At 40.5% G+C, this 16,730-nt stretch overlaps 1 protein-coding gene across 1 annotated transcript; it reads right to left on the reverse strand.

The window, feature by feature from the left end:
• Positions 1–5,670: 5,670 nt before the first annotated feature.
• Positions 5,671–15,237, reverse strand: LOC145394633 (uncharacterized). The gene is made up of 9 exons (XM_080268415.1): positions 14,820–15,237; positions 13,094–13,389; positions 10,804–10,889; positions 10,005–10,150; positions 9,388–9,518; positions 8,094–8,384; positions 7,486–7,679; positions 6,867–6,998; positions 5,671–5,743 (listed from the first exon to the last, which is right to left on the reverse strand). Exons 1-9 carry the CDS (start codon positions 15,235–15,237, stop codon positions 5,671–5,673), a joined length of 1,767 nt encoding a protein of 588 aa, XP_080124541.1.
• Between the last annotated feature and the right edge of the window lie 1,493 nt (positions 15,238–16,730).

Below are 16,730 nucleotides of genomic sequence, written 5' to 3' on the forward strand. Positions count from 1 at the left end.
ATTAACAAACCCGTGTGACTCACTCTCAGATGAATAAAACCGTTTGACAGCTGGATGAGAATGCAAGTTTGTTCCCATAAGAGTTAATCAGTCTGTAAAAAACTCTTGAAGATACTCACGCAGCCTCTGTATTCCGTTTCCGGTTCGTTGGGAAGACTTAGTAGCTCCAATCATGATATGACAGTTCTACCCTGTGTCCGCAATAATTTTCTTCAGTAATGGCCTATTTTCCCTTATTTCAAATATTGCACACTGTACATTTAACGTTAGTTATATTTAACAACTCCTTCCAGACTTTCCTAGACTAGACAGTCATTCGTTTTCCAACTGAAGAATGCTCTGCTGAAACTAGATATTACAAAACCTTTCATACAAACCGCAAAAGATCAAATGAACTGTCAGAAGGGATTATTGTTAGTCCTTACTAAGGCTATATCGAGTCTGTCTTCTTCCATTAAACGCCTGTATTTAACGTCGTCGCCACCACTCCACTTCTCACTGCTTACACCCCTACATTCCTCTCTCACCCATAGCCATTGGCGGGTAGATACATTGGCTGTATCGTCCCTGCTTCGGTAAGGATAGGCCGGTCATCCAGTGGACCTCAACGGCTAATGATGATGAGGAGGAGGTCACCTCAAACAGTTTTTATATGAATTCTACCAAATCTGGTGGAAGGGTGTCTTCTATGTTTTAAACGTCCAATTTGCGTCTCTTAGGACTTAACCTCCTTATTTACCAAGTACGGTACTGCACGAATCATTTGCGATGGAAACTTCATAGAGAAGACTTCATCATTAACACAGTGCCAAAACTACATTAAGATTCGTACTTATTACCTGATATGGGTTAAAACTTATTCACCGAAGACTGTATTCCCCTTCTCCCCCCTCCCCGTAACTACTTGGTAATACATCTACTGTACTACATTCGATTCTGCAAGCTACATAAGCTGTATTTAGAAGTCTGGTGATCTGTTCGTTTGTAATTCATAGGAGAGGTGAAATGGGACACATAACTAATCCGACTTTGTAGCCTACATACCTGACGTCCGCACAACTCACAGCTAAAGTTAGTTACTGTTATTGTCACTTCGTTTTCTTCAAAGTACCGCACGCTGCTCGCTTCAAAGAGCGCGATATGAGAAGGGAGGCTACGATAAAATTGTCATATCTATCTATCTATATATTTGGTAGGCTATATATGTGCATGTTGCATATGTATATGTATGCACGCCTGTAGGTACACATACCCATATCTTTATACATACGTACCTATCCTATACATGCATATGTCTGTTGCTACATGTGCATGAATATATACATATATGTATATTGTAGATATATACGTATATGTATGTGTGCATATGTGCCTCTCTTCATATGTATGTATAACTGTACAAAAGTATCGTTACGTCGTTGTGCTAAACAATATGACAAACGACGATGGTTTAGGAAAAACAGGCAGGGGGCTAGGAAGCTGTTGGTACCCCTGCATATCCAACAATGTTGGTTATGCAGGGGATACAAGAGGCATTTCCTGTGCTTGAGGTAATAAATGCGTCGATATGAATGTATCAACCCTTCAGAAACAGCAGCCATCGTAGTGTTCGTTACGTATCTATCGGACCCCTGAGTAACGTTACTTTTTTTGTACACCCGTACATACCTGTGTATCTATGTATCACCACTCATATCAAAACATGTAATGATAATTACTGTGCCAACTTTGTATCATGTATGGATCATGGTATGTCTTTGTTCATTATTGTGCTTGTAATAATTCCCTCTGTACCTTCTATGCCCTGTGATACCGATTTTGTTTTCCTCATACACCCCTGCCTACTTAGCCTTCAGGGACAGTGTTCCCCAAAGTGCTGGGGCTTGTACTGAATGGTAAAGAACCTAGAAAAAAATATCAAAGGAAATATCTATACCTATTCCTACAAACAAGTTACTGCGAATCTTTCTTCTCTTTCCCAAGTCACACAACACTCAGAAATAGGATGAATATTAAAAACCGTAAACATCTATACTGACTTTCATTGTAGGCCAGTTCACTAGACTACATTTGCCAAGCACATGACATTAGTGATTTTATATTTAATTTCATACTTCGCATAATGAAGAGAAGATGTAATTGCAATAATCATCAGTGGAATGGCACACAATAGTTCTAATCAAACAAGTGTCGCAGTTTATAATTTTAGAGACCTGGATAACTTGCAAGCACTGTCTTCCTGATGCCTGTAAGATTGTCGTGCCACTGCAGACCACTCCATCTGCGGTGCCATGAAGACATTTAGAACTCCGGCTGTGTCGTTGAAGTCAGCCCTCAGTCCAGCCTTTTTGAAGACGAATTTTGTGAGGTTGACCACGGACTGATTGGAGTTGGCGCCCAAGTACTTGATGAAGTTGTCTCCCAGTAACATGGTGGGGGCACTGGGAGACATGGAGACGAAGTGCATGAACGATATGCAGAAGTACATACAGAATGCCGTTCCAGGATCTTGCAGTCTGTACTTCATGGAAAACAACCTCGCACCTGGCGATCGCACTAGTTGATTCCACACGTATCCTGGAGCTGGGTATTCCTCACTGTCAAAATAGAAGTAGTCCGAGTCCTTTCCACGGTACAGAACGACACAGTGGGACAGTCTGAAGGACGGGACCGTCACTGGTTTTAATCGCGGCCACAGATTCTTATTCTCGTCAGGACAGTCAGGTCGTAAAGTTAATAGCACTCCCTGGCCTGGACGTAAGACTGCATCATCTCTCTCACCTCTCCAGCGAACGTGTCGAAAAATCTTGCTGAGTTGACTTCTAGGGCACTTCAGCAAATTATCTACTTCATGGGGGTATATAAGTCTATAATGTTCTATGTTTTCTTGATTCCCAGTCGCACTCATTCCCAAGCCAGTACAACAGACTGTACAGCTGACTGAAGTGTCACTGGGTGGTGCTACGTAGCCAGGCGGACGACCTTCGCTCGAGATGGTGCAATGTCTTATGTATCAGTAAAATTCGTATTATATATGTATCCCAATAGTGCCATGCACATGATAGTCTTACAAAAATTACTTAGCAGAAGGTAAAGACAAAGAAACATTAGCTCTAGCATTTAATATCAATATCCCAACGCATGTAAGCAAGGCTTGGCATTGAGCGAAGCCTGATGTTGAGCGGCAAACTTTACCAGTAGGTGGTAAAAGGGTATTGTAGAAGTTGCCTCATGTTTACTTGTTGCGAAAGCAGTCACATTAAACATATACAAGTTCTTGTAGACAAGTTCGATTCTGAGAATATATATATATATATATATATATATATATATATATATATATATATATATATATATATATATATATATATATATATATATATATATAATCCAAATGTCGTATGACGCTAGTAAAAAGAAGTTTCTGGTAAATAGCATTTCCTGGCGACGTCGTCTTCGTACCTTGAATGATGACAAGCAGGATATCAGCTTTATTGTGAACTTAGTGAGGAATGTGCGGCCAAGTTGGCTATGACGTGATGTAATTTGTCAGTAACTTCTCAGCTGAGGTTGCTGAACGTACGACAGCTATGGCGGGGTTGTTTTTGATGGAACGTGCCGTAGGGGCAGCCCACATTTCCTGAGTTATTTTCCATTCCGTTGTTAATATTCACAGAACTCCCATGTAGTTGTATCTATATCATCTGTGCGAGAGTAGACACAGACAGACAGACGACAGACATAAATATAGACATACAATAGATAGATATGTAGATAGATAGGCAGACTGATAAAAGGCAAATGGATGGGTAGATTTATTTGTATATTAACAGTACTTGCAGCCGAATGAAGCTGGTAATATTTCAAGAAACGAAACAATTTAGTGATGTTCAGTGAGGTCGTAAGGTGACAGTACAGTGAACATTACATAAAGACAATTATATTTTACCTGAATATAGAATGAATCATCAAGTTATCCCCATGACCACAAGGACGTCTTTTATCCTTTAGCCAGATTATCACCAGACGATTTTATTCGGTGATTTTATTCAGGCGATTTTGTTCAGCGATTATATTGAGTTATGAAGGGGTTGACTAAGGCTGCTTCTCACTCCACCAGTTCTAAAAATCCTCACAAATTTTACGCCTTCTGTACTTTTTTTTTTTTTTTTTCATTGTATTCTTACCCAGTCCAGGTGATTATATTCAGCTTAAGGGAGGAATTTTGGACTTAGCGGATTAGATATAGACTTCATCAAACCCCCCACAACTAGAGGCCTATTCTCAGTTAAATAAAATCGTCCGGCGGTAGGAAGAATGATATAGGAAAAAGGGTGACCGAATTTAACGGGTGAATAAAATCGTCTGAGAACAGCAAGGACGTCCTCGGGCTGAAAGAGTTAATATTAGTAAGTGAATAATTTTGCTCTTAGATATTTCACAATCTTTATATGGACACGCAGTTTCGAGGACCGGCCTCAAACAATATCCTGTTGCATAAATACAAAGTCGTTAATATCCCTTCACATTTCGTAGCTAATTCTCGTGTGTTAAGGGGACGGTTCAGTCAGCATTACCTGCGTCTCTCCTGCATCATTATATATTTCCAATAACAACTTTAATCTATAGTATCTGTTTTCTGACGTTCATTCATTTCATGGTATTAATCAGCCAAAATGTTAACGTTTCTCACACCAGCAGGCTGAGCCGTCCCCGTACCACACAAGACACCTTAAAATGTGTTAAGGGTGGGACGCAATAAATGGACGACCCAGCAGGTCCTATACTATACATTATAATTATACGCAGTAGCCATACAGTATAATAATCTCATAAAACTGCATTTGTATACATTCAGATAAAGTAATATCAGTGGAAGCAACATGCAGTGATGAAGGACTAACTGACCTATTTCTTGAGATACTTCTGTGGTCTTTAACTGACGGCCGTATACTTATCCGTTCACCCCGATGAAGTACTGTATTTGACACTATTCTTGCCGCTTTTGAACGATTATATTCATCTAAGGAAAGCCCTCTCTTATAGAAATGGATAATAAAGGCTACTTATAACCGGAACTGTGGTGGCTCGGTGGTAGTGTATTCTTCTCTCGATGTGTGTGCCCGAATTCCAGTGTTCGAGCCAACGCGGTGGCAGACATTTAAACTGGAAGCTGGCAATGTCTTTCATTGTCGTGATTATTTTCACGTCATCTCCGATCTACCTCTGACACGTACTGCAGCCACCAGACGAATTATTCAGTTTAGGAGACACTGATTAATCTTAAAGGGAGAGATACTGTATACCATTCACTAACCCCATCAGTACAAAAAGCTTCCCCAGTAAGATGAATTTAATCGTCTACAGGGAGCAAGAATAATCCAATACCATATGCGTCCTCTGATTCAAGAGGTTACGTTTTAAATAATCTGAACAGTCGAATTTCTAGCTGGCTACGTAGATTTCGTACAGCATCTCTCTCTCGGTGATTTATTCTGCACATTGAACTCGTAATAACTTCTGAATGTTACTGATAAAAACTACGTCGATATGTAACAGATATACATAATATACAGGGAACATAACGTGAAAGATGGAAAATAAATCGCAATGAAAGAGGCACAACGAAACTCCTATATATGCCACTTCCAATACCTGCAGCAGCCTGGGTCAGCAGCCAAGGAGGGAACTGGAAGAGCCTCCTGGGTTCCATGGGGGGCGGGCCTGAGCCAGAAGTAGGGTCCTGGGGAAGATATAATACTTTTTTCACACAAACCTGGCCCAGATTTTCGTCCACTTGCTGCTTGTTTCACGTAATTCTGGCTGAAAAAACAATGCTACGGCTCTATATCCTTCCGTAGTATGCTTTTTTTATTTTTCACAGTTGCTTGGCCCAGATTTTCGTCATTTTGCTACTAATTGCACATGACTTGTTGCACAAAAAGACAGGTGCTACGGCTCTACATCCCTCCCGAAGCATTTCATCGTGACTAGCATCATACCCTAATGTTAATCTACTGTTACAGGCCAGGATTCAAGATGGAGAGACGGGGATTTTAGGCGAAGTTAGAGTAGAAGCGTATAGTTTAGTATCTTAAGCAATTGTGATGATAAGCAAGTCTGTACAGCAGCTTACCGTTATGAAGAAATCGTTTGGTTATTCGTACTTTTTGCCTACATATTTACTCCACATTGGCTGTGAAGTGTTTGGTAACTACGTCAGTCAAGAGGAAAAAACATACAAACAGTCTTATATAGAACTTAAGGTCAAAGTGTTTGGCTGTGTTAGTAGCGGTATGAATGAAGAAGAAAGAATAAGCAAGCAATACTATACACAATTTATGCTCAGAAATGTTTAGTTGTTTATGGTGGCTTAAGAGTGAAGACAAAAGCATAAAAAAGCAGTCTTATATATAAACATTTTATCTCCAAGAATGTTCGGCTGTACAGTGTATGGTATTTATTAGTGTGAAATCAGAAGAACTAACAAGCACGACAAGACTTCATACGTAAAATAAATTGCTTAGGAACAGGTGTTAGCCGGGTTTAAGTACCACAGAAGAGGACAACGTGTAATGAGCAAAATAAATCGGTTAGAAAGCGGTGTTCGGGGGATTTAAATACCACAGCAGAGGAGGACATGGTGTAATAAGCAAAATAAATCGCTTTGGAACAGGTGTTACGGTGGTATTTAAATACCACAGAAGAGGACGCCAAGGTGTAAGAAGCAAAGTAAATAGCTTAGGAAGAGTCTTACAGGAGGATTTAAGTACCACAGAAGACGACGACAAGTTGTAATAAGCAAAATAAATCGCTTAGGAAGAGGTGTTAGGGGGCCAAGGAAGCGGATAAGTACGAGTTTGTACCTGGTGTCTTCGTAGAGTCTCAGTGGCTCCCTATGGTCCACCTCGTCCAGCCACGCCTCATACGCCTCCACTGCCTCTTTGGATCGCATCTCCTGTCGGACGGATTCCTCCTTCTCGTGTTGCGCTGCTATACTGGTTGGGAAAAAGGGTTAGAATTATTCCTACCCACTGCGCGACGGTCATAGTGACAGTCATTTTGTTTAGAAGAAAAGTGTATCGGTAGGTAACACGAGCACACACACACACACACGCACTCTCTTGTTTTATTATTATTGTATATATACACGCACCTGTTTCCTAGAGTGATTGTGTATTATTATGCAGAAACAGTGAAAGTTAGTGCCAGTTCAGAGGCAGGATGTAACTGATCTACAGTAAGAGTGACGATGAAGAACAAAAAATTCGAAATTAGGGTTATAGAGGAAAATTATCTAAGCGATGAACTGATCGTTTTTTAAAGTCATACATGGAAAATTATGTAAGAAAGCATTGGCAGTAAAAGGAAAAGGAATGTGGAAGGTGCAGGTGATAAGAGTAATGTTCAAGAATTTAGTGGCAATGATGGCTCTAGATGTCAGAATACGCCTCTAGAATGTGGAAAAAAAAAGTGCTGACTTACATAACTTTCCTCGTGTTTTCTTTGTCATCAGCTCTCTTCTTCCTCTTCCACGCCTCGAAGGACAAGTCAGCTATTTTCTTCCTCTCTAATTTATCCTCCTTCTCCTTTCGCTTCTTCTCTTCTTTCTCCATTGTCTCCCGCAATCTCCTTTCTTTTTCTTCTTCTGTTTTCTTCTGTTTCCACACCAGGAACACCTGTTAGAGGAAAATGATAGTACAAAGTATTTACAGCATTTTCTAAGACATTTTTTTTTTTTTCATGTTTTCGACTCTGGTCATAAATAAATGTTGGAAAATTAAGTTTCTGACGTACCCCTTTGAACAGCATTGTGTAACTTCTAACTTCGGCCTACCCTAATTTAGACTACATTGCTTCCTCACGAGAGCGAAGTGTCCACGTTGTGAATGGGATAATGCAACAAACTAAACACAAATTTTGGGGAAGCAATCATTTCCTCTTAACATTTATTTTCGTCAGTGTTTTCTTTATAATCCCTACACTCTCATTTATATTTCCTAATTTCAGTAAGATCATTTGGCAATATCACTTATAGCAATCATGTTATTTGGTTAAAGAGGCATATTAAGCATAATTTTCAGGTACCTTACCGTTTCAGCCTCCTCCCTTTTCTCGGACTTTTTCTTTTCGTTCTCTCTTTTGGCCTCCTCCTCTTTCCTCTTCCTTTCCCTCAGCTTCGCCGCCAGCTCCTTCTTCTCCGTCTCCCACGTTATTAGCGCGGCCGTCACCTGCATTTTCTTGTTGTCTTTTTTCCTCTCTTGGATCGCCTTTTTCTCCTCGTCCTCTTTCCGTTCTCTCCTTGCCTTTTTCATCTTCTCTACCTTCTCTCTCTCCCACTCCGCCACGGCCACCTGCACCTTGGCCGCTTGATCCCGTTTCACCTGAGGAATGAGGTAGAAAGTCAGCCACAAGTTTTATACTATATATAAGGTGGTCCATATACTGCGCCCCCTTGCCAATTTTCGTGTGTTGTGGGAACGGCCCAGTCTGCTCATGTGGGTGTAGGAGTGAATTATACTGTACCTTGTCTGTAGTGTACAGAAATCGAAGAACCTCGATCATAAACACTGTAGGGAAATACTTAACGGAAATAGGTTTATTGTTAGTGCATGGGGTCTCAGACTCATCTGACGTGAATTCATAAAACAAGATTTTTGCTTAGACTTTAGTAGCTAAAGGAAGCACTATTTTTGGTCCACCTGCTATATGACATAAGTAAATCACATTACACCAACTTTATCGGTGTATGCGTGAATATAACAGCTGCATTAACTTCCTTGTCCTATGACTGTATACATGAAGAAAAGACGTCTTATTTCAAAAATCAGAAAATAGCTAATCCATATAGTTGGCAAATATGGTTTTTGAAACATCAAGTACACCTACTCCTATAATTGTCCAACGGAAGGAAAGGTGTGATACAGCAACGGTGATCCACGTACAGCAGAAGGCAAACATGGTCATCATAAATGACCACTTGCGAGCTTTGGGCTAAAAGGAAACTGAAAATATCGACAGAGATTATTTTCATACTGTCAGCATAAATCACTTTTAAAGTAGATAAATATCGTGTGAAAATGGTTTTGGCACAATATCAAATACTTGCTGAAATTATTCTTTGATTTAGTAGTAAATAAGGAGGATAATAAGCAATTTCTCAAGCCCTTTGAAATGATGGACGGTCTTTGGTATTGTACTGTCCTTATTTACGGTTAAATCGAAGCATAACATTATTCATTAAGCACGTGGTATTATGTCAAAGCTATCTGAGCACTTTTTTTTTTCTATTTTAAACATCATTTGGCTAATACTACAAAAATGATCAAAGTCGATATTTTCAACTTCTTTATAGCCCCCCAAATTCGCAGGTGGACAATTATATACCTTTTCCTTCTTGGTCTCCTCCTCCCTGGCCTTCTCCTTGTCCCTGGCCTTGGTGGACCGTATCTGTCGGCAGCGTGAGAAGTACCACTCCTCGTACACCGCCTGGCTTAGGGTGGCGCGCTGGGCCTCGTCTGTCCGTGCAAGAGAAAGAAGAAAAAGAACGTTTAGGATCGTATTCTTAATAGCTTTGAAGATTTCGTAATACTCCTCCCTCAGCGATTTATTCAGCACGTTACACCTCACAATCCTGTTGTATATAATTGAGTCAGCCTCTGTCGATATTGAAAAGATAAAATTAATATACAGTGCAATGTTAGGGACTAATATGCCAAAAAAAAAAAAAAATAAAAAATAAAAAGTTTAGAAAGTGGTGTTACGAAGTATCTTATGCCGCCAAAAATCTATCTATATCTATTGCCAGACGCCTCAATTTCGTAAGGGGTGGCCACAAACAAATCGCCTCCATGTCGCCCTGTCCCCCTCCATTTCACTGCCCTGCTCCAGCTCACACACACCCTCTCTTATATACTTCTCCACTCCATCCCTCCATCTCATCCTTGGCTTTCCCCTCCCTCTCCCCCCTCCACCTCAAGCTCAATGCTTTCGACGTGACATACCGACTGTGAGTGTGTGGAGTGCGTGAGGTGTGTTGACCTGTGGGATGGCCCTGGTGACATCTTCCAGGGAGGTTGAGCGGCGTGTCACTTGGGTCACCAGCCGCCCATGACCCTCCCACGACTGTGACGACCACGACCTGCCCGCTCTGTCAAAACAAACGCCACTTTATTTTAGCTCATCATTTGCTGGACACTGGGTAGGTTAACACGAAATAAATAAGGGGTAAAGAGAGTATTTCATGATATTTTTCATCTTACGAGGAAGTGAGAGATAGAGAGAACATTTTAATTCTTTTGTATTATTAAAATAAACTGAGTACAGAATGGAAGGATTATTCTACTTTTTTTCAGTTTTCCTCCCCTTTCTCATGACACTGGGGAGGTCAGGATGAAATAAGTGAGAGAAGGAGACTGGATAGGTTAGACGGCAGATGACGATGATAACTGTTTCTCTGTGTTTATTTACGGTGATGACGTAAAACTTTAAAAATTCAGCTGGAGAATGGTGCTGGATAATCTGACTTAACTTCACAGTGATGTGAATTATTCAAAGAGAAAAAAAAAATTATACCCACATGTGGGTATTTTGCTTAATGAAAAAATCAATTTTCTACCCGACTTGGACTCTCCAGTTCCTACACTCAGCTCAGTTTAAGTGGACATTAAATTGCCATCTCACCATATTCAGTTCGGGGCTGTAACATGAGACGAACACTAGAAGGTACTGCAAGTCACGGAGAAGTGCTATGGCATAAACACAGCCTGACTAAAAACATGTGGGCATAATTTCTCCTCCTACCTGTGATCTGATGGAGGGGGTCGAGGCACTTTCACCCCGAGCATGTTGAGGCTTCTGGTGTAGCTCCCCAGGGGCCGGTGACGAGGCTGGCGTGTAAGAGAACGAAAGCAGAATTTAGTATTAGCACCTCACTCACACACTTAAATATATTTGGCTCATGTATAGGGTGGTTCGTAAATACCCTCCCCACTACAAACTCACCATGGGGTAACTTACGTGTTGCGGGGACGACTCAGTCTGCTGGTGTGGGCGCGGGTCTGGCAATGGGAGTAGGAAATGAATGAAGGATACAGTTTTGACATTGATAACACTGACTGAGCCGTCCCCAGACTACACAAGAATTCGCCAAGTGGAGTGGAAGAGGAGAGTTATATGTGGACCATCCTGTATATTTTAGTCCTAGGATTATACACTATGTTCACTGACATTAAAATACACTCATAACTTTCTATTCAGTCAACAATACAAATGGGGACCTGGATGTAAAACTCGATTGTGGCGATAAAATTTAATATTGCTTTAAAAGTCGCTAGGCATAAATTCTAATCTTTTGTCTGCTTTCAGGAAGTCAGTATCGAGTGAAAGAAATACATACAATACACAAGAGAGTATTGAGTGTAGGGTAATAAATATGTAAAATATATCGCCAAGGAAGATGTAGTAAGAAGTCTCCTGTGCTTTGAGTCGAATTCTAAGTGGCATAAGGATTTTCTCAACACCTCTTCCTGAGCGGTTTATTTTGCATTGCACATCTTAACATTTCATTGCATCCTGTTTATGTGACTTTCATATCAACAAGTTTGCATCAGGAGGAAGATATTGAGGTGTAATGAACCTAATAAATGGCTAAGGAAGTGATGCCAAAAAATACCCAGGGTAAATTAAAACCATTTTCTCGTCAGCAGAGTATTTTGCCAACTATTATCTTACTATTCTCTTGTTTTATATCTCTGGACTCTTTACTGCTATGAGGTACTTTCATTATATTCTTGCCATTACTAGACAACTTTAGTTAGCTTAGAGAAGACTTACTGAACTAGACGGCTTAGATATACCCTTCATCAACACTTACACCCCCCGTGGACCTTCCTAACTTAAATAAAATCGTCCAGTCACTAATGGTACCAAGAGGAAAATGAAAGAAATACGACCCTGGATTTAAGAGGTTACTCCCAACACAGATTGCATTAAAAGGAAAAAAAAAAATAGAAAGGAATATTAACGAGCTATATGCAGAAACGCACTGGTAATGAAGAGGTGTTAGGGAGTCTCACTGGTCAACGAAAATACGAGCCTTAGATTACGAGTTATCATGCTAAACGAACCTGCGTGACGGTGGTGGTGTCCATTAGTCCACGGCGGGGTTGACTGGGCCCTCCACAGTTCCAAGGACGCTGTCTGTCTGCATGCACACACGCGCACGCAAGGCGACACACACACACACACACACACACACACACACACACACACACACGGAGAACAATATTTAGTAATGCATAAATGTTATCCAAATATTTTCCTGCTAACTATTCCGGAAATCGATCATCTTTTTCTATAAGTAGTACTACAGTTTAGAAGAAATTGTAAGTCAGAAAGATTTTAAAAATTCTGAATATATATATGAGGGAGTCTCTTGAATAATTAAGTCACTGTTACACTAGCTCGTGTTAAAAACAAGAATGAAAGTTAGTAATTATTTTAATATAAAGGAGAATTTGCGGTCGGGGAGAGAGCTAACAATCCTAGAATATGTATGATACTGCGAAGAATTTAAAAGCATAACATACTTAAACAGAGGTACAGTTATCTTAGAATAATATATAATATTTACAGCATATAGCAAATCTGTCAATATATTTATTAACAGTATCACTGATAATTCAATGAATAGGCTACTGGCATTCAATTATCATTTGAATGTAATAATTTATGCAAGTACTCGTAATGTTGGGTTTGGAGGGAAGATCGTTTTAATAGCTGCTCCCCGCGCGGAGTCAAACACAGAGCAGTTTTAAACTGCACGCCACATCACGTTATTCTAGGTGACATTGTGAAGTAACTCCTCTTTAGAGTGAAGAACTCCGGGAGTAGTGTTGCCCTCCCTAGCTGTCATCTTAGCTCAGAGACTTAGTGCGCATACCGGGAAGTGCAGGGAAACAAAGAAGGTGTGAAGCAACTTTGAATGATATAGATCAGGACAAAACTGATCATGGTAGAAAAGGTACGTCTTATAAGCCCAGTGTAATAATGCAACTTAGGTGTTTTGATTATAAATCTAACCTTTTCTGGCCAGTTCCTCCTTGCTGGCAATGACCCTGTTGATGCCACGATTAGTACTCGTGAGGGGCGGAGTGGTTGAATGGGTTGGTGCTGCACTGGTGTGGGGTGGACTGGTGGAGTGGGGCGCGTGTTTGGTGTGGGGCGGGGAACTTTGACGGGATGCTGGACTGGTGTGGGATGGAGTATTGGAGTTGGGTGCTGGACTGCTACCGCGGCTGTGCACTGGACTCCTCGTCACCAGCAAGGGAGGAGTTCCGACAGCGTTCAGTAGATTCTTTTTCTCTGATGCTTCAGTATTGTTCTGCTCTGTGAAATACAACATCAGCTCTTGACTGTCAGACATACACTGATAACTGGAATAAATATATGGAACGTGACACTAAATGTGAAAATAGGAGCGTTCCAAGGGTGTATGAGTTGGAATGAGGTGACAGAATGGGGGAGACAGGATGTATGCATGTAACTTTAAGGGAAATGGATACAGTGAATGACATTATGAGCTGCTTGGTTCCTGAGCAGAATCTACCCTGGTGAGAATGTAAGTAAGAATGCAACTAAGAGCATATGCATCACCAGTCTGCACTATTCTGCTATCTAAAAGAGCTGCCTCCTAACATTTCTTCCAAAATAAGAAAATTCGCATTCCTACGTGAAGAGTGCAAACGAACATATAAACATTTGGATGTAATGTGTGATAGATTTTGTTAGTATTGGATAGAGAATGAGGTAAGACGTGTCGGATACGAGACTAGTATAACAAGGAGGAGGAGACAAATAAATCAAATAACATGTAGCTTTACTAACAATTGCAGTGATTAATACATAACGGAAAGGAGAAAATTCATTTAATTTCAGTATTCATATTCGTCATGTGACATTATTTTCGTTCATACTTTCTGAAGGATCATTGGCATCAGTGTTTGTACCATATACATAACGAGGCAGAAATCATAATCAGAGCCTGAATATGTATATATTCACCAGCTCGAGATGTCAGGCAGTGAGTTCCAATCACGGTTATGTATGAGTAGAGAGAAGGGGAAAAACTAATGCCAACCTTTTCAACTTTGACTTCATTTAAAGTCACTTATAACTTTTTAAGTGCTTTCTTCATCATTGGTAGTACTTTAAAAGGAACTGACCAACTGTGGAATCTTCTAAAAGAAAGACTTACAGGTTAATCCTCGTATTCGTACTTGGCAACATATTTTACGTTTGTTACTTTAGTCATCGTAATGAAATTATTTTGTGAACTATCGCTATTCTCTCAAAGATATCAGAATTAGAAAAAGATTTGGATATCCTTAAATATCTGCGACTTACCACTCAATCACCTGTTGTCTCTCAGGTATCCCAGTTTTTTCATATATTAGATGAACAATCCTTTTGGGGGGAATCACTGCATCATGATCGAATACCTTGTTTTTTATATGTAGCACCTTCAGTATGGTGACGTGCACTTTTCATTATAATATTGCTATCTCTCTAAGATTTAATCGTGCTGATTAGGGTTTTCAAACAGTACAAATTAAATATAGACTTCATTAACTCCTTCACGACTAAAAAGCTTTCGTAAGTTGTCCAGTGGTTGCCTAATTATGATAAAAAAAACATGTCGGTACTGAATGGCTTAAATGCTCCATTTTTTAGGCAATATTACCTAGGGACACAATTCTAGGATTAATGTCACTGTTTTTCTAACTTTCTAACTGCCTCGTATATACCTGAATACATACCTTGTACAGGAGAGACATCACCCTGAGTCGAAGAGATGAGCACTCGCATGGGGCTCCTGGCTGAAGTAGGTCTCTTCCTGGCCAGCTTCAGTATAGAGGGTGAGGACGAGTGATTGATGGGAGGCGAATGAGTGACGAGTTTGGCTAATTCTTCGCTCTCATCTGAGCTCTCGGCCCTTTCACTCTCACCTCCCGCACAGTCCTCACTTTCATGCACACTGTCATCGAGGTTTTCTTCAACATCTTCATTTTCACTCTCACTCCGCGGCGATTTCTGATTGCTGATGACCTCCTTACCACTGCTGGAGGTGGTGCTGGTAGTACTTTCTCCTCCATTACTGTCTCGTCTTTTATTTCCTCCAGCCTCTCCCTCGCTCTCGTCATCATCAAAGAAATCGTCACTGCTAACGCTAGACATTGCATAAGTGGAACAGAGTTCGTGGATGCGGTTTATAGGAGAGATGTTTCTCCTCACTACACTTCCCGCATTGTGAGTCAAGCATCTGTTACGGGGTTGGATTGATCGTTATTACGGAGCAAATTCAGCTTACCTTCTGACAGGAATTTTGTGATAACAGTACCGAATGAAGTAACGCGATTCACTAATATAATCTACATCTTAAACCAAACAATAGATGAATAATAATCTCGTTATTAGTAATACTCTCTAATATACAACCTGGAGATACATCGATCCAGGAGTGTTTGTTGACTGTTGTTGCCATGGAAACGCTGACCCATTTGCTGATGCACGAGATTACAGGTACTGGTCTTTTTCCTTAATTCTTTTATTAGCACTAATTCTCATACATGCATGCACAATATTGGTATCACAGAAGTAAATCATCAGTTCTTATATTTGCCACACTTTTCACATGGGTCAGCTGCTAGATCATTGGACGTGATCACTTTTGGCGCCATTTCAAACGTTCACTGAAAACACAAAGCTTCTATTATCTTGTTATCTATCCTAGTGCATTCGGTTCACTTATTTAATGTTAGTTTTTTGATAATCTTGAAACATAGTGTAAGTTTTGTTGGAGTCAGAAGTATTTCGAGTTCTTCAGTAGTGTGTCAGAGGTGTATAGAGTTCTTCATATCAAAGCCAGATTTCGCTAACAGTAGAAACATGCATCGCACCTTTCTATACTAAAACATCCTACGTGCCTCTAATAGTCAGGTGAGCATATCTGAGCATTTCCATAAGTAACAAAGTCGCCTAATCTTCTAGTACGTTATAATAAATAACAACAATAGAAGTAAGGTATGTCAAACTAAATACCAGTCACTAGAATGAAGATATTTCACGGTCTTTCCTTTCCTACTGTGCTGTACCTAATGGTAAGAGAAGAGAATCACAGTTGGTTTCTTTATTCTAGCAACCGTCATCATGAACGTAGCGACCCGGGGTAAGGCTACCTAATTTAGATTTTATGGCGAGTGGCCAGGTACCTGACCCTTCACCACATGATATGCGATACCAGTGTCAGTCCTGCATTTTTTCATTTCCTGATCTCACTGCCTCACCGATGCCCATACCTGCAGACTGAGTCATCCCCACAACACATAAAAAACCACCAGGTGAGTTTCTAGTGTAGTGCTACCCTTTATTGACCTTTGACAGTGACAGGGATAGTTTGAATGCGTAACCTAAATCCCGCCTCTGTCTATCATTGTGTCTGTTACTGAAAATCACTTATCTAGGATTATATGTCCCCAAACCAGGGATGTACATAGGGTGAGTAGCTTTGTGTATGCACCTACTTGATGCATGTTGCACAGGGCACTCTCTCATCAGACCCTAGCCTCCTCCTCCTCCCCCCCCCCCAAGTTTCAAGCATAAGATTAGTTAATGAGTGAACGTTCTACAGTAATGCCTCCCATCCCTCTCACTCCCAGAATAAAGCTTGT

The sequence above is a fragment of the Coenobita brevimanus genome, chromosome 28 (assembly GCF_032717465.1).
Source record: "Coenobita brevimanus isolate Jiangsu-jjx chromosome 28, ASM3271746v2, whole genome shotgun sequence".
Classification (NCBI taxonomy): Eukaryota; Metazoa; Arthropoda; class Malacostraca; order Decapoda; family Coenobitidae; genus Coenobita; species Coenobita brevimanus.

Excerpts from the sequence above, each read along its gene's own strand:
- LOC145394633 (XM_080268415.1), bottom strand. The coding sequence starts at position 15,237 with ATGTCTAGCGTTAGCAGTGACGATTTCTTTGATGATGACGAGAGCGAG. Across the intron at positions 10,890-13,093 it reads TTGCCAGCAAGGAGGAACTG|CCTCGTCACCGGCCCCTGGG; the intron begins GCCAGAAAAGGT and ends CTTACACGCCAG. Across the intron at positions 5,744-6,866 it reads AGACTCTACGAAGACACCAG|GACCCTACTTCTGGCTCAGG; the intron begins GTACAAACTCGT and ends TATCTTCCCCAG.